At 41.4% G+C, this 17,180-nt stretch overlaps 1 protein-coding gene across 2 annotated transcripts in view; it reads right to left on the bottom strand.

The window, feature by feature from the left end:
• The window catches only part of TTC12 (tetratricopeptide repeat domain 12), a 191,041-nt gene that overhangs the window by 110,369 nt on the left and 63,492 nt on the right, over nt 1–17,180 (bottom strand). For both annotated transcript variants that reach the window (XM_066606914.1, XM_066606913.1), the window contains exon 8: nt 1,388–1,459. In XM_066606914.1, the coding sequence (XP_066463011.1) occupies nt 1,388–1,459 (72 nt within the window). The remainder of the gene's footprint in view (nt 1–1,387; nt 1,460–17,180) is intronic.

Below are 17,180 nucleotides of genomic sequence, written 5' to 3'. Positions count from 1 at the left end.
TGACCTAATCCTCACAAGTCATTGATAGTACTAGACTACCAATGCAAAATACATGCTCTCTGATTGGCCAGCACTTGTTTTATGCTAAACATATCATTTTAAGAAAATGTGGTGATTTTTTTAAAATTAATTTTCAATTTCACAATCTTTAGTATAAAAAAACCTAAAACCCTGCATTTTTCACACTGACCACTAAACCTAATAGTCTGACTCTTTCTGTTCTGTAGAGAACAACAGTTATCTCATTATCAGTACAGGCAGAACAACAATGAAAAGTTACACTTAAACACAGCTAGCATAGGATCCACAATTCACAATATGTGATGGTCACAGCTCACTTATTCGCCCTCCCTGCACAGGTCTCAGAGCATACCCACAAAGTTCTCCCATAGAAGTCAATAAGTTCCCTCCTGTCCCCTCTGTCTGTTGACCCATGAAGTCTGCTGTAAAGCATATCTTTAGATGCTGCAAACTGCAGCTTAGGCAAAATGGTAATCCCCTTAGCCATTTACAAAATGTATAATACAAAATGTACATTTACAATGCACAAAAAAATGTATTCCTATAGAATCTGCTGTTTTGGGCAAGCAAGTGAAATGAAATTAGCATTAAAAGGGGCACTAACTTTTCAGACAACTTACGTTCATGTAATAGCTTGTGTGTATGTGTTAATCAATTTGGTAATATACTTTCATTAAAGATGTTATCATTTTACTATTCTAAATCAAGTTTGAAGTGGCTGCCACTAGGGCTTTTCCTCAGTCCACTGCTTGTTCCTAGGTATTTAGCTTCTGTAGTTACTGGAATGCTAGACGTGGGAAAGGCGCTATCTTCACCGTCTGATCTCTACACTTGCATGCTGACAGACCTGCAGACACAGTGTCTGCAATCTCCGCCTCTTCTGCTGTTACAGTACATATGTGTGCACCTATTATATTGGATTTACTAACCATTTGGCCAGAATGTCTCTGAATGCCTGAATTGTCGTGAGAAAGTAGAGAGATGGGCAATCAGATACTTCCTGCCTGCTGATTGGACCAGAGACAGAGCACTGCAGCACAGGAAATTTGGAAAATTAAGTGCAAGACAGTGAACTACTGGCAGAACAGCAGGACAAAAGAAAAATGGGGAAGATCACCTGAAAATCAGAACTTAAAAACATGAAATAGGTTGTAAACACAAAAACATGAGAGCGTAAGGGGAACCTGTTATATTTTAGAAAGCTTGTTTTAAACTTAAGTATGTTAGAAATAGTTTCATTAAATGTATTACCAGAAGTTTGGCTATTTTCTAATATATTCTATGCATTATTTTCTGGCAATTTAGAAGATCTCCAATTTCATTCATTGAAAACAGCTATATCCAGATTACTATATGCAGGGCTTACCTCCTCATAGTTTTTCATACCAAGATGAGCTTTTCCCATATGCACATAGGCCTTCACAAATCTTTTATCACACTAAAAGAAAGTAATAAAATTATATATGTATTACACAAACTGTAATCTACAATTAGGCAATAAACAGCAAATATACATATTTTTTTAATATTTATGCTGGTTAACAATTTTATGTCACAAAATAAAGAATAGAAGAAATATCCAAAACAGAAAATCTGCGCTCACAAGAAGCGTATTAAAAGGAGATCAACTAAACCAAATGTGGCTGCTGACAAAAAATATATATATATTTAATGTATACAGAAAAAGGAATAGTAAACTTGAAAGTATACACAGTACAAATGCAACGCGTTTGGGCGATACTATGTCACCTTTCTCAAGCAGATGCAGATACAGTTTACTGTTCCTTTATCTGTAGACATTAACCCTTTGCAATCCAATTTTGGATTCAGGGTTCCCTAGGGGGCTTTCTCTTTCTGTCACTATGCAATGGCGGCATCTGCTGGCTAGAGCCAGTACTGCAGTATGTTACATGCCGGAGAGGCCCCCGACAACACAGCGGCCAGTAATCTACAGTAAGAATACCCTGCCGGATGTCTTCCAACATCGAAGCTGTACAATCCCTTAATCAGAATGTCTTTAGATGTCAGACAGTGGATTGGAAAGGGTTAAATATATATATTTTTTTCATTATCAACAACGTTTGGTTTAGGCCTCCTTTCCACAGATCTATACAGATTGATTGTGGTCCTCAAAATTGTTTCCTCTGCTGGATTCAAGGAATTCTGGTCAGACATTTTTACAACTATGCTGACCTTGCTGAAGACCTAATGACATCAATGCAAAGCTCCAGCTTCACCCTATAGCAGCAAAAGTACATTCAATGTAGTATGTAAAACTTTTTTTGGTTTGACCCTAGTAATGAAGAAGTAAGCTGCAAAACTCACATCTAAATAACGCCAGCAATGTTGATACCTAAGGTTCATTTATAATTCATAGCTCTTACGTAAGTTTTAATGTCACTCTAATAAATACTGTAACTAAATATGACTGTGGGCTTTACGATAACCAAGAGGGTAGTAATAAATATGGTAAAATGCTGTACCTGTGGTTTTTACTACACCTCAAGAGTACTAATAAATATTATGGATTGCTTTGGAGGTGAGCTTTATTATAACCATGGGAGTCCTTATTAAATGCTGCATGTGCCATACTATCAGTACAAACTTCTTCCATGGTACAGATAGCCATTTTATTTTACTGAGAACAGCATTAGGAAAACCTCATTGACTTTTGACTAATCCAGTATTTGGCAGCAAGTGGTCAAATTCATCATCAAATCGTGCGATCTTAGTGACTTCCAACAAGGCCTAGGCATCAGGGATGGACTAGCTGACACCAGGATTTCAAAAACGGCCCACTTTGCATGTTTTTTTTGTTTAAAAATATTGATCAAGTAAAAAACATTCAGCAAAAGGTGATCCTGTGGATGTAAACAACTCCTCAATACAAGGCGTCAGAGGGGGATGTCAATAATTGCTTTGACAAACTGGCAATGCACAGTTGAGAAAATTGCAGCTGAATACAATGCTGGTGCTCCAGCTAATGCATCCAAGCATGCAACTAATCATTCCCAAACATGAATTTGCTATAAACAAATGATCAGTTTGAGCGCCATTGCTGTCCAAGAGAATAAGAAAGTTGGTAAAGATAAGCTTTATTATCCGACTTAAATTATGGGGGCGGGAGTAATGGTTTATTGTTCATATCAACCAATCACAGCACAGCTAGAGCAGCTTTATGGTGGATGTAGTATGCCTCTGAAAAAATGGAAACCTATCAGTCTAGTCCAGCAAACAGTAAAGAAAGTAAAATTATAGTAAGTGAGTGAAAAAAGAGAACACTGTAGCCAATGACTTAAGAATGAGTGGGAAAGAGTCAGGACATCAAGGACTGCAAAGGCCTCAGAGAGACCTCAGGATAGCATGAGGTACAAATTCAAAAAGAGGGGAAAACTTTTTTCAAATTTTAAACTTATCCACTAGAGGAGTTAAAACTAATAGATTACTGGGGGTCTGACCAGTGGGATGCCCACCAATCCCAAGAATGAATGTCCGGTTGATCTCCAAGGGAATAGAATGGAGGTCATGTATGTTTACCACTGCTCCATGAATTTCAATGAGAGCACCAGAAATTGCTCAGCTCTTTGCTTTCTGCATTGTGCTCAGCAATCTCCGGCATTCTCACTGAACTAAATGGAGCAGAGGTGTGTGTGCACGACCTCCACTCCATTCCCTTAGAGACCAACTGGACTCCTGTTCTCAAGATTGGTCGGGGTCCCAGCGGTCAGACCCCCACAGATCCATTAGTTTTCACCCATCTGACCTTCAGTCTCCAAAATACCCTTTTAATAGAGACTATACAAGTATTATTTATTGAATCTAGAGTACCAACTTAGGTAAAGTCCCCTGGTGCAAGCACCAAGTCATGACTGTCTCCTAGGGTGACATCACATCATGACATTTTCCTGGCAGACAGTTTTTTTGGGGGGGAGGGGGTGGTTTGCCATTGCCTTCCCCAGTCATCTTTTTCCGACCTCGGAAGAATGGAAGTCTCATTTTACCGACCTCGAAAGGATGGAAGGCTGAGGCAACTTTGAGCCGGCGAACTGAATTAAGTGGCGATTTAACCCATAACCTTCATGTTGTGAGCGAGAGCTTAGGAATGCATTTCTGCTGCCTTAACATTTCGCACCACACTCATTTTAGAGAATACCAACTTAAGAAGCTTCTAAAACTTCCAACTATTAGGCTTTATCATTTGAGAAAGTTTTATTCAACCATACATTAATTACAGTAAGGAAATATAGTCTGATGTGCCAGCCATTCAATGGGATCAACCAGAGCTAGAGCCACAGTATGTAAGAAGTCACAGCTCTTTACTTTAACTTTGAGGGGGGGGTCCCAAAAAGGAATCCCTTCTCTATTGACATCTATATACTCTATCAGGGTACATACTGTAGACTAGGGAAGTTTTTTTTAAGACAACCATTTTAAGATTTAAGACGGGAAAGATCCCCAAATTACTGAATTTTGATAAAATGCATATTTTCATGATTTAACACCTGGACTGTAGACATTTGCATCCTCATGTTTTATGCATAGTTCTACTTTAAGATACTTTTTCTATATAAGCTACTCAAACGTTAAATAATATATTGAAAAAAAGTACTAAACGCAGATGGTTCTCATGGCCGTTGTAATACAACCTACTCTGAAATTTTAATTAACTGCATTTAAATTATACAACGTTTATCTGAACCACCAGAGTCTTGAGCGTTAGTAAAAAAAAGTTTGCATTTTTAGGAGAAGCTTAATGTAGTTAAAATGGCTTTTTTAAAATTTCCATTGACTGTTGGGCGAACTGAGATTTAATTGCAAAGTAGTTAAATTACTTTCTATTGCCACCCAAGGTGTGTGCAGACTTTAGAATAAGAATTCCTCCGTGAACATAGACAATTGATGATTCTGTTTCTAAAGGTATTAATCCTTTAATTGTGGGATTTACCAGCATTACAGCGGTTCACTTCATTTATTTTAATATGTTTTTCATGATGTTGACTGGGGATTTCTGAGTAAACACAGGCCAGCTTGTTTAATTATATATATCCATTCACTAAATGCCCATGGAAATAATATCCCATAAAGTCAGAACTGAATTAACTGCAATCAAAATCTTAATATAACCTTGAGAAGTATGCTGTTGGCTACCACCATTCGTAACAGCTATGGTGTTAGACCATAAGGTTTATTTCCTATGATGAAAAGATGATCATCTCTCCGTAATCTTCTTATTTCAATTCTATTCTGCAGTTTCTGTATTGCTTCTAAACTTTTTAGACCAAGTACTCAACTTGTGCACTAGTACATTTTTGATTTCATTTGGCGCAATCGAGAACTTGAGGCATTGTCTCTGAAGCATTCACCTGGTATTAATTCTGGAACCCTGCAAGCAGCTATAGATTTTGCTGCAGGGGAACTGTCTGACCAGAGAAAACTGAACTGGATGGCCGGCATGTAAATGTGAAGTTGCAAAATATCATTGAACACTACGTTTGGGCTTATTGTGAACTGGCCCTTTAATTCACATGAGCCTAGAGCAACTGTTACAGATCGAGGAATGGCAGCAATGGTTCAGGATATGATGCAGCAGACATGTAACCAAAATGCTAAGTATTTTTTTAAAAAACACCAAAGTAAAAGTAAGCATCCGAATGTTAATGAACAATTGGGTTTTCATCTTTTATTCTAGACCAGTGGTTCCCAAACTCTTTCAGCCATGGAGCTCATTTTGAAGCAAAAGTTTCTCATGGAGCCTGTGAGGGTTATGAACATATTAATTTATATATGTATGTATCATTGATACACGTTTCCGGAGGCTTTAGGCCTAAATTGTACACTCTATTCTATGTCCTATGAAAAGCTCTGATAAATGCTTGTACATTTAGGTTAGTACTTAATTACATTAAGTAGAGGTGTAATCTTAAATGTCCATCATGTCTCCAAGATCTTGTTAATCTCGTTACAATGATCAAAGGATAATGGAATGCTTCGATCATTAACTGCTGTCTAGGGCATGTGATTAAAATGTAGATTGTGATAAAGAATCAAGGTACTAGACAGTCAGTCTACATTCCAACAAAAGAAGCCATGTTTATTGAGAAAACGCAATTATTCACCACCTTAGTACTTTGACCTCAGTATAACAGATTGAACTTTGTAACACTAGCCTTTGCACTGATACGCCTACTGATACGCCTACTGATACGCCTACTGATACGCCTACTGATACTCCTTCTATTTTTTGTATAAGAAATGACAATGTACAGAATAAACACAGATTGCTTCTAGACACAGGCCTGATCTCTGTGTTTCATTGCTTTCTCACGGCGGCCGCCATAACCACCTCTGATTTGGAGCCTCACAGCATATTGACGGAACATTGAATTCCATAACAGTAATTGGTGCCCAGAACGTGGGGCTTGAAGGAACAAGAGGACCACCTGCACCTCAAACCCCCCCGGACCCAGATGGGATGAGGAGCCACTCGGAACCACGGATTTACAAAAACTGCGCAGTAAGGTAAGGCTTTATCTTGCCACAATCTATCCGTGCTTCTTGGCTGCTCCTTTCCTGTCCGAGGGGTAAGAAGTGCATGCCTCTTATAAATCTTCAAGGTTTTTTTTTTTTTTTTAAGAATTCATATGGTGGGCTGAATATGCTGTGCAGGTGTTCTTTAACTGTTATTGTCTTTATTTGTTACTTTGCATGGTCAGTGTACAGAATATGAAACCCTCTTGCCGATCTCTGGAAGGCATGGTATAAATTGTACCAGGGAAGCCTAAAATTTTCAGGGGATAAAATCCCTGATGGGAGCCTCTTATAGGTATAAGAGAAGTAGTTGAGACGGGGGAAAAATAAGCAGGGTTGGGAGGTACCGACACTTACAGACAAGTGAGGAAGTACTGACACTTAAAAAAAGTAGTAACTGACATTCAAATGTTTTTGTCTTTATGTGTGCCTGTTTATGCACGAGTGAGTGATTGATGAGTTGACCTGATCGACGGAACCTGACCTCCGGGGTGCAAATATAAATCTCTGTGTCCCGTGTTAACAGGAACCTGATCAGTGACGCTGAAAGGAGTCCCTAACAAGGCCACGATTCTGGACAGGGCCCCCTGCAGTTCCGTTTGTATATTTCAACGGTCAGGGGATTGTTTTATGTGTATGAAAGGATAAAATAATAAGCCTCTTGGTGTACATAAACCGCCAGCCATGGGCAATACTGCTGGTAAAGAGGATAAGGTATGGAAGACAGCTAAAGAAATTGTACAAGAAAGAGAAGGCAGAGCTGCAGTTGGTAGAGGATGTGATAAATTGTTTAAGCACATAGGATATAAAGGGACAGGAGTATTAGATTTCCAGCAGTGGGAAAGGTTTTCAGACAGTCATGCTGGGTGGGCAAAAGATAATGGATTACAGGAAATGTTGAATAGTTGGAAAAAGGCAAGTAGAGATATAGAAGATGCAGGATATCAGAGAAAAGAATTCAAAGGACAGATATATTATGCTCCCCCATTGCCAGGTCAGTTCCCTCTTCCACCTCCACCCCCTCCTTCATCTCAATTCCAACAGTCTCCCCCACCCTATGCCAAGCCATCGACTCCAAGGTCAAACACTGGACAGGAGGGATGGACCTGCTGGCATTGTGGACAACAAAACCCGGATTGGAGAGAGAGCTGCCCTGCTTGCGGAGCTCCTCGGCACAAACCGGTTATGCCTATGCTCACTAGATCCAAGGCTAGTGAGTGGAAGCATGGAGAAGAGGACAAGGAGGAGATGCAGGGAGCGGAGAGTGGTATAGGAGCTGATGTAACACAGGGGGAAGGCAGAAGGAGCCAATATGATATGACCTCACAAAAAGTTAAATATAGACCATGGACACCTCAAGAGCATATGTCACTTATACAGCAATTACCAGACCCCATGACCAGACCTATGCCTTTCTTTAGACAGATAGCACAAATACAAGACACATACTCTGCAACATCAGCTGATCTGGGTCCTTTGATTATGTTAAAAACAGGGGAGGCAGTGGGAACTATAATTTTAAATTATGTGAAAGACTATTGTGGCACAGATTGGGATAAAATTAAACATAGAGAATTAAAAAGTGGTAAGATATTTTTAATTGGTCTAGAACGTTGGGCAAAAGAAAAATTAAAAGAATCCTCCCTGTCTCTTTCTAATGTCACACAAGAGAAGGATGAAAGTGTAGAGCAATTTTATGCCCGCCTTCAACAACGTTGGTCAGATCTGGGGTATAGGGGCATACAAGAATTGGGTGACCATGTACTTAGCATGGCCTTTGTAGAGGGGTTGCAAGAACCCTTGAGGTCTAAACTCATGGATAACAAGCCTGAGTAGAGACAATATGAAGCAGCAGGCCTGGTGCAAGCAGCCAAGGGCATTGAACTAAATTTAAAAATCAAAAAAGGACATAGCTCTGTTATGATAGCACAATACAGCACAGGAGAGAACAAAATAAAACGGGGCACCCATCCCAAACATAACCTTAAGTGCCATTTCTGTGGTAAGCCTGGGCACTTTAAACGGGAGTGTAGAAAATTCCTCCAGCAGAGGGGTAGTGAACAACCCACAAAAGCACGAGTCGCCAAGGGAGAAATAGAAAACCAAGATTGAATAGTCGGCGACCCTATGCCCTTCTTCCCCATGAGCAATGTAAAAGAGGGTGTGGCCATTTTTCTTAAAGGGGAAGTACTCAATAAGGAAATTCCTTTCCTTGTTGATACAGGGGCAGCAACCTCAGTCATCCAAAGCCACCTAATTCCTCCAGCATACCGGCAAAATACAGCTCAAACTGTTGTAGGTCTTGAAGGAGTTCCTAAGAAACTTCAGGAAACAGACCCTCTCCCCATAAAATTCAGAGACCAGACAGTGTTAACAAAACTATTGGTGAGTGATGATATTCCACTGTCAGTTATGGGCACAGACATACTCTCTGCCCTGTCAGCTTCCATTCAGTTTACTGAAGAAGGAACAGTGCAGATTGATTTTGCAAAAACAAACGCAGAACAATTTTGCCAGATGGTGGCTTCCCTAGATGATCCACAGCCAATTTTCCTCTTAACTACAGAAGAGGAAATAATATTACAGGAAGTTCCACAGGAACTCTGGGCCAAGTCCAAAACAGATATTGGTCATATGAATGTGACACCCATGGTAGTCACACTAAAACCAGGATGCTTAGCCCCCCAAGTAAAACAATATCCATTGGGTAGGGCCCAAGAGGATTCTATAGGCCCACAAATTACAGACTTAATTCAAATGGGGGCACTACGGGAAATAACATCACCAGCCAATACTCCCCTCTTCCCAGTTAAAAAGAAAACACAAAAGGGACAACCAGATGTTTATCGCATGGTACATGATCTTCGGGAAATTAATAAAGTAACTGTACTCGACACCCCAGTAGTGCCAAATCCACATACGCTTTTAGCACAAGTCCCGCCCACTGCGACATTTTTTACAGTGATAGATATTGCAAATGCGTTTTTCAGTGTACCGATCCATCCGGATTGCCAGTACCTTTTTGCTTTTACCTTCAAGGGTAAACAATACGCTTGGACCGTCCTGCCACAAGGTGCGCAGAATTCTCCAAACATGTACACCCAGGCACTCCAGTCTGTTTTGCAGGCCTGGACTCCGCCTGATGGAACTGTGCTGTTGCAATATGTTGATGACCTTCTGCTTTGTGCTGAGGATCTGAAAACATGTCAATCTGCATCCATTTCTCTTCTAAATTTTTTAGCAGAAAATGGCTGCAAGGCTTCAAAGGAAAAATTACAGCTTTGTAAACAAAAGGTTGTGTTTCTAGGCCATTGCCTAGCTCAAGGAACCAAACATCTCACAGAAGAACGAAAAGCTGCAGTTCAAGCCATTTCTGTACCTTCTTCTGCTGCCAAACTCCGCACCTTTTTGGGGCTTGTCTCATACTGCCGTCCTTGGATCCGTTCTGCCTCATCCCTGATGCAACCACTCTATGATTGTCTTCCAAGTGTTCCTTTCTCTCTCACTCCTGAAGCAACTGACAATTTCCATACACTAAAACTCTCTATTCTCAGTTCTCCAGCACTGGGAATTCCTAATTACACTCTACCTTTCACTCTCTTCTGCACTGAACTTTCTGGTCATGCGACGCAGTGTTGACACAAAAACATGGAGGACGTCCACGGCCACTTGGGTATTACTCCATGAGATTGGATCCAGTGGCCCGAGGAGCCCCCCTCCTGTGTCCGTGCGGTAGCAGCAGTACAAGCAATGGTTGACAAATCTTCTGAGTTGGTCCTGGTCTACCCCCTAGTGGTTCTCACCCCCCATGACATCCAGAGTATACTCACTCAAGTACAACCTAAACACCTGTCTCTAGCTCGTCAAATAAGGTTACAATGTGCCTTGCTCATGCCTCCTAACATCTCCTTCCAACGGTGCACTACCTTGAACCCGGCTACTCTTCTTCCAATCGAGTATCCCGATTCAAATGGGGGGGTGGGGGATTTGGGTACTGCAGATCAGTTATTTTTAAATTCTGTACAGCATGATTCTGATTTATTTGATTCAAAACACCAGCATGATTGACTAGAATTGATGCAGCAAGAAACTGCAGGTTTTGAATCAGTTACTGAAACGCCTATTGACAATGCACATTTTGAGCTTTTTGTAGATGGTTCACGGTACCAAGGTGAGGATGGCCGATTCCATACCGGGTATGCAGTAGTCACACAACATGATGTCCTAAAAGCAGAAGCTCTGCCTCCGCATGTCTCAGCACAAGAAGCGGAATTGAAGGCCCTCACTGAGGCATGTAGAGTGGCAGAAGGTAAAACAGCAAACGTTTACACTGATTCCAGGTATGCATTTGGCATAGCTCATGATTACGGCCCAATATGGAAGGCCAGACAATTTTTAACTTCTGTAGGACTACCCATTAAGAATGGTGCAGCAGTACAGAACCTTATGAAAGCCCTACTCCTACCGGATAAAGTAGCAATCCTAAAGGTGAAAGCTCATACTAAAGCCGACACTGCAGAAGCAAAAGGCAACGCCCTCGCAGACTTCACAGCAAAGGCAGCGGCCCTCAAACCATGGAAGAAAGAAGAAAAGAAGATACTGACCGCACAAGTCAGAGACTATGATTTGGACTTTGATAAAAATATGGACATTGATGTACTAAAGACATTACAGTCACAAGCCAGCAAAGAAGAAAAAGATAAATGGACTAATATGGGAGCAGTAGAACAGGGTGGCGTATGGCAAACAGTCAGTAGAACTTGCATACCACGATCCCTGTACCCCATGATGGCCCAGCTGATCCATGGAAAGACTCACCTATCGAAGGCAGCTATGCTACTGACGCTTGAGAGAGAATGGGTGGCCCCTGGGTTCTCTGTAACTGCTGCATCATTTGTCCAATCTTGTATGATCTGTGCCGTGAGCAACCCAGGACAGAAAGTAAAGGTCCCGCAAAAACACTTGCCTAGGCCACTCTACCCATTTCAGAGATTGCAAATTGACTATATTCAGCTCCCACGTGTGGGGAAATATGAATATGTGCTTGTTGTTGTTGATATCTTCTCAGGTTGGGTTGAGGCCTACACCATCACCAAGGCAACTGCTCAGGCAACAGCAAAGAAGCTCATGAATGAGGTAGTCTGCAGGTATGGGGTACCAGAGGTAATCGAGTCAGACAGGGGTACACATTTCACAGGTGAAATAATGCAACACATCATGTCTGCCCTGGGTATTTCCCAAGCATTTCACACCCCTTATCATCCACAAAGTAGTGGGAAGGTAGAAAGGATGAATGGTACCCTAAAACTAAAAATACAGAAAGCAATGAAAGAAACAGGCAAACCATGGACTGAGTGCCTCCCATTGGCCCTTTTCTCAGTCAGATATGTGCCTAACAGAAAAACAGGATTATCACCATATGAAATCTTGTTTGGGTGCGCACCCAGGTTGGGTCTGTACTTTCCACAGGTACTGCAGGCCCAGTATGGTACTCTAACTGACTATGTTATGTCCTTAAATGCACGCCTAAAGGCAACACACAATCAAGTGTTTTCTTCAATTCCAGATCCAAATTCTCTTGAAGGAACGCATGATCTGCAGCCCGGAGATTGGGTAGTGACAAAGAGACACGTGAGAAGGACATTGGAACCAAGGTTTGACGGCCCGTATCAAGTGCTGCTCACAACCAGTACTGCCGTCAAACTAGAGGGTAAAACCAATTGGGTACATGCCTCACATTGCAAAAAGGTTAAGAAATCACAATATGAGAGAAATGAGACTATTCCTGGTGCTTGGAATTCTCCTGCTTATCGCCAGGGCCTGGACCCTGACGCCAGCGGGAAAGTTGAAATTGGCACAAACTAAGGAAGGAGGTGTTGTTAGAAGCTACTGGGGTTGGGCAAATAAAACTAAAGCCAGACAGCAAGACGAGTTCATATGTGAAGGCAATCATAGGTGCATAATAGCCAATTTTACACTAGGAGAGACCAGTGGCTTATATGTCCCCTCCAATAAATTTAAAGGTCGTTCATATGTCATACAGGAATCAGAGCATACTTGGATAAACATTATCAGTAGAGTAAATATCTCATGCTATAAACTAACCCAAGGATGTGTGGCTCATATAGATAAGCAGTTCACATATGAGCATCTGTCAAAAACGTTAATGTGTAAGGGTGACCAAGTTGGAAGAGGAGGCACAAACCAGACAATATCTTTAAAGGAGATGTCCCGAGGCAGCAAGTGGGGTTATACACTTCTGTATGGCCATAATAATGCACTTTGTAATGTACATTGTGCATTAATTATGAGCCATACAGAAGTTATAAAAAGTTTTATACTTACCTGCTCCGTTGCTGGCGTCCTCGTCTCCATGGTGCCGACTAATTTTCGCCCTCCGATGGCCAAATTAGCCGCGCTTGCGCAGTCCGGGTCTTCTCCTCTTCTCTATGGGGCTCCGTGTAGCTCCGTGTAGCTCCGCCCCGTCACGTGCCGATTCCAGCCAATCAGGAGGCTGGAATCGGCAATGGACCGCACAGAAGCCCTGCGGTCCATGAAGATAGAGGATCCCGGCGGCCATCTTCAGCAGGTGAGTATGAAGACGCCGGACCGCCGGGATTCAGGTAAGCGCTGTGCGGGTGGTTTTTTTAACCCCTGCATCGGGGTTGTCTCGCGCCGAACGGGGGGGGGGTTTAAAAAAAAAAAAACCCGTTTCGGCGCGGGACATCTCCTTTAAAAGATACATATACTCTCCTGTGCATTAATGGTACTCCTATAGCCAACTCTCTAATGTGGTTAAACCTTTTGACCGTCCTGGAAACAACCCCTGTGGTACACACTGACAATTTAGTTAGGCTCCCCCATACATGTAAAAATGTCTCAACCAAACAACAGAGGACCGTAGTGCAGTTTAATATATCTTTCCCTGTAATGAAATCATGCTCTAGAATGAAGAGAGAATGGTACGATACTCTTCTTGGAGGAATAGCAGCAGGCACAGGGGTTTTAAATTCAATAGATTTAGAAGTAATGAAAAATAAGATGGCAGGGGAAGGAAGAGATGTGTCTAATCTGGTCAATATTCAGGCACAATGGATGCCCTCCATATTCCTCCCCCAACATCTTGCATTAGGATATAATAAGGATGTATTAACGCTTTTTAATCTGAGTTTTGGGGTTCAAAATGATTTGTTTGTAAATATGAGTAAATTCATAAACTATACACAATGTAGCCTGCAATATGTATATATGATTCACGAGAAGGATAAAGCACAGTCAGATTTGATGACAAAGAATGAAAAATTGTGGAGAAATATTTTCAAGAATGTAATTCCAGTAGCATCCTGGATACGGCCCCGGGCTGATAGTGTAGAATGCTCTGATGAATATTGCACTGGAGAAATGACTTTTTATGATGTAAAGGACACAAGCCTGATGTGTAAGTTTGTAGTACTACCTGTGGTGTTCGGACCGCCTCTATATGCTTTCCAATATTGGTTGCCCAAGTTCACAGGTACTATGATTGATAGTGAAAATAAAACCCATGGCATAGAGAACTGTGAAGAAACACTGGATGGCCTAGTATGCGGACGGAGTACAGCCGCATATGAGCCATGTTTCCTGCAGCCTTCAGTCAGCATATGTGATTGGACGGTGCTACCTGCTTCTTTCCATATGCTGATAGAAGTTGGCCCCCAATATATATGCTTTGTTACCAACCAAACTAAAACCACCAGTATGTATAATCTCACCACTCCATTTTCTGGATGTTTACAGAACATATCGGTGATACATTGGTTTACAGAAACTTACACCTTTTTGCCAGATGCTGAAGCTGCAATAAAGTATTACTGGCACCCAGATGCTATCCCTATGTCAAATCTGACTATATCCTTGGGTAGAATCGTAAGACTAATGAAAGACACTGAACATCTTCAAAAGCATTTGGATGTTACTAACCTCTCCCTTATGGAATTAGAAAAACAAACTATATGGGTAGGAGATAAGTTGGTCAGCATAGGTAATAAAATCCAGATAGACACCGAATATAACTGGTATGATATTTTTACTGGATGGTCACATACAGCAGGAAAGATGATGGATTTTATGTTTCACCCATTACTAATACTGTTTCTTTTGTTCATTCTTTTGAGTGTTTGCAACTTATGGACATTCTGTGGGATACGGAGACAAGCAAATTATCTGGAATCGCTCCCTCTACGATATCGTTAAAACAGTCAAAAGAGTAAAAGAGCACCAACAGTGGGGATCCGGCGAAGAGGATAGAAAGACCGGCAGGGGTGGCTTAGCACTCTTGATAGTACCACAACAAAGGCTCTTTTCAAGATGGACTGTTTCAAATGGGGGATTGTGAGGGTTATGAACATATTAATTTATATATGTATGTATCTTTGATACATGTTTCCGGAGGCTTTAGGCCTAAATTGTACACTCTATTCTGTGTCCTATGAAAAGCTCTGATAAATGCTTGTACATTTAGGTTAGTACTTAATTACATTAAGTAGAGGTGTAATCTTAAATGTCCATCATGTCTCCAAGATCTTGTTAATCTCGTTACAATGATCAAAGGATAATGGAATGCTTCGATCATTAACTGCTGTCTAGGGCATGTGATTAAAATGTAGATTGTGATAAAGAATCAAGGTACTAGACAGTCAGTCTACATTCCAACAAAAGAAGCCATGTTTATTGAGAAAACGCAATTATTCACCACCTTAGTACTTTGACCTCAGTATAACAGATTGAACTTTGTAACACTAGCCTTTGCACTGATACGCCTACTGATACGCCTACTGATACTCCTTCTATTTTTTGTATAAGAAATGACAATGTACAGAATAAACACAGATTGCTTCTAGACACAGGCCTGATCTCTGTGTTTCATTGCTTTCTCACGGCGGCCGCCATAACCACCTCTGATTTGGAGCCTCACAGCATATTGACGGAACATTGAATTCCATAACAGAGCCCCAAGGTGGGGTCAGGGGAGTGGTTAGGGGCGTAGCTTATCACAACATATGATTTTTACCTTCGTCATTATAAAAAAAGACAGGGCAGTTTAAAAAAAAAAAGAGAGGAGCGCTGGAGCACTAGATGGGCTATTGAAATACATTGTATTCAAATTTAGCATGCTGTGGAATTAAATCCTATATCACATGTCAATATCCGCACGGGTTTTGTGCAGATTTTTTTCCACAACGCGTGGATAAGATTTTCAAAATATCCACTTTGCTGCTACAGCTACTGTAAATTCTGCTGCAAATCCGCCCCAACAGAAATACAGAGTATGTGATATAAATAGAGATGAGTGAGCATACTCGCTAAGGGCAATTACTCGATCGAGCATTGCCCTTAGCGAGTACCTGCCCGCTCAGAAGAAAAGATTCGGCTGCCGGCGGCGGGCGGGGAGCTGCGGGGGAGAGCGGGGAGGAACAGAGGGGAGATCTCTCTCTCCCCCCTGCTCACTGCCGCAACTCACCTCTCATCCGCGCCGGCAGCCGAACCTTTTCTTCCGAGCGGGGAGATACTCGCTAAGGACAATGCTCGATCGAGTAATTGTCCTTAGCGAGTATGCTCGCTCATCTCTAGATATAAACAATCAACCTAGGCAAAGACCTATACCGCTATACTGTTTTCCATTTCCATTTTTATACAGTATCTCAGTCCCAGGCTAAAAAGCTTTCTACACTATTCCAAGTGAGCCAAATGTCTCTTATAGTTTAGTCTCCCAGTGCAAGTAGAGATTGGAGCAGCTGGCCTGCTGACTAACTTTTCCTATACCTGTTGGAGTGCACACTTAAAGTCTCTTCTAAGGTCTGCCTCAGTTTGATGTGCGGGAGTCACAGCTTTGACCAACCCAAGCCCTCCAACAGTTTTGTCTGGGGTCGGGAGTGCTACTCTCATCCTCTATCTGTCTGGCTCTTGTTGCAGACGCTTTATTCGGTTCTCAGAGGGTAGGCAGTTAGAGTCAAACTAATAAATTTAAGGCCCAATTCACAGACGTGACTTATATTAAAACTCAAATTTTAATAAGATACGATTAAAATACGAAAAAAAGGGGCACTACACTGACAAACATACAAACACAGAAAACCAGGTAAGGTGGACCACAGATAATAGCGGTACCCGTAACAACCTGGATTTATGATACTCGATGAATATTATCTCGAACACTCCACCAGACAAGAAACAGAAAGACCCCAACAGGGCCAGAGTGGGAATTGAACAGGCTCGTTTAATTATGATGGTACAAGAGCCTGATGGGGTCTTTTAAGATCTCAAAATTCCACTTTGTCTCTGTGAGAAGGCTTATAAAATGAGTGTCTATTTTATAATTCGCATCGAGCATATGTCGTTTGATGCAAATTAGAATTTACAAGTCCTATATGGACAAACTTTAATGGGGTGTCATGATGCAATCACCCAACATAGATGCTTATGGAGCACTCAGAAGCCAACAATTTTGCTAGGGATCAGAACTAGGTCTACTATGCTGGTAGTGTTTTTTCTCCAGATGTTTCAATACAAGACTCTAAGTAATCAAGAGGAAATATATATACGGTTGTACTTTCTATCTCTATATGTTAGAAATAGCTAAGGATAAGTGGTAC

This window comes from Eleutherodactylus coqui, chromosome 6 (assembly GCF_035609145.1).
Source record: "Eleutherodactylus coqui strain aEleCoq1 chromosome 6, aEleCoq1.hap1, whole genome shotgun sequence".
In the NCBI taxonomy this organism is placed as follows: Eukaryota; Metazoa; Chordata; class Amphibia; order Anura; family Eleutherodactylidae; genus Eleutherodactylus; species Eleutherodactylus coqui.
This window is presented reverse-complemented; position numbering and strand designations above follow the sequence as displayed.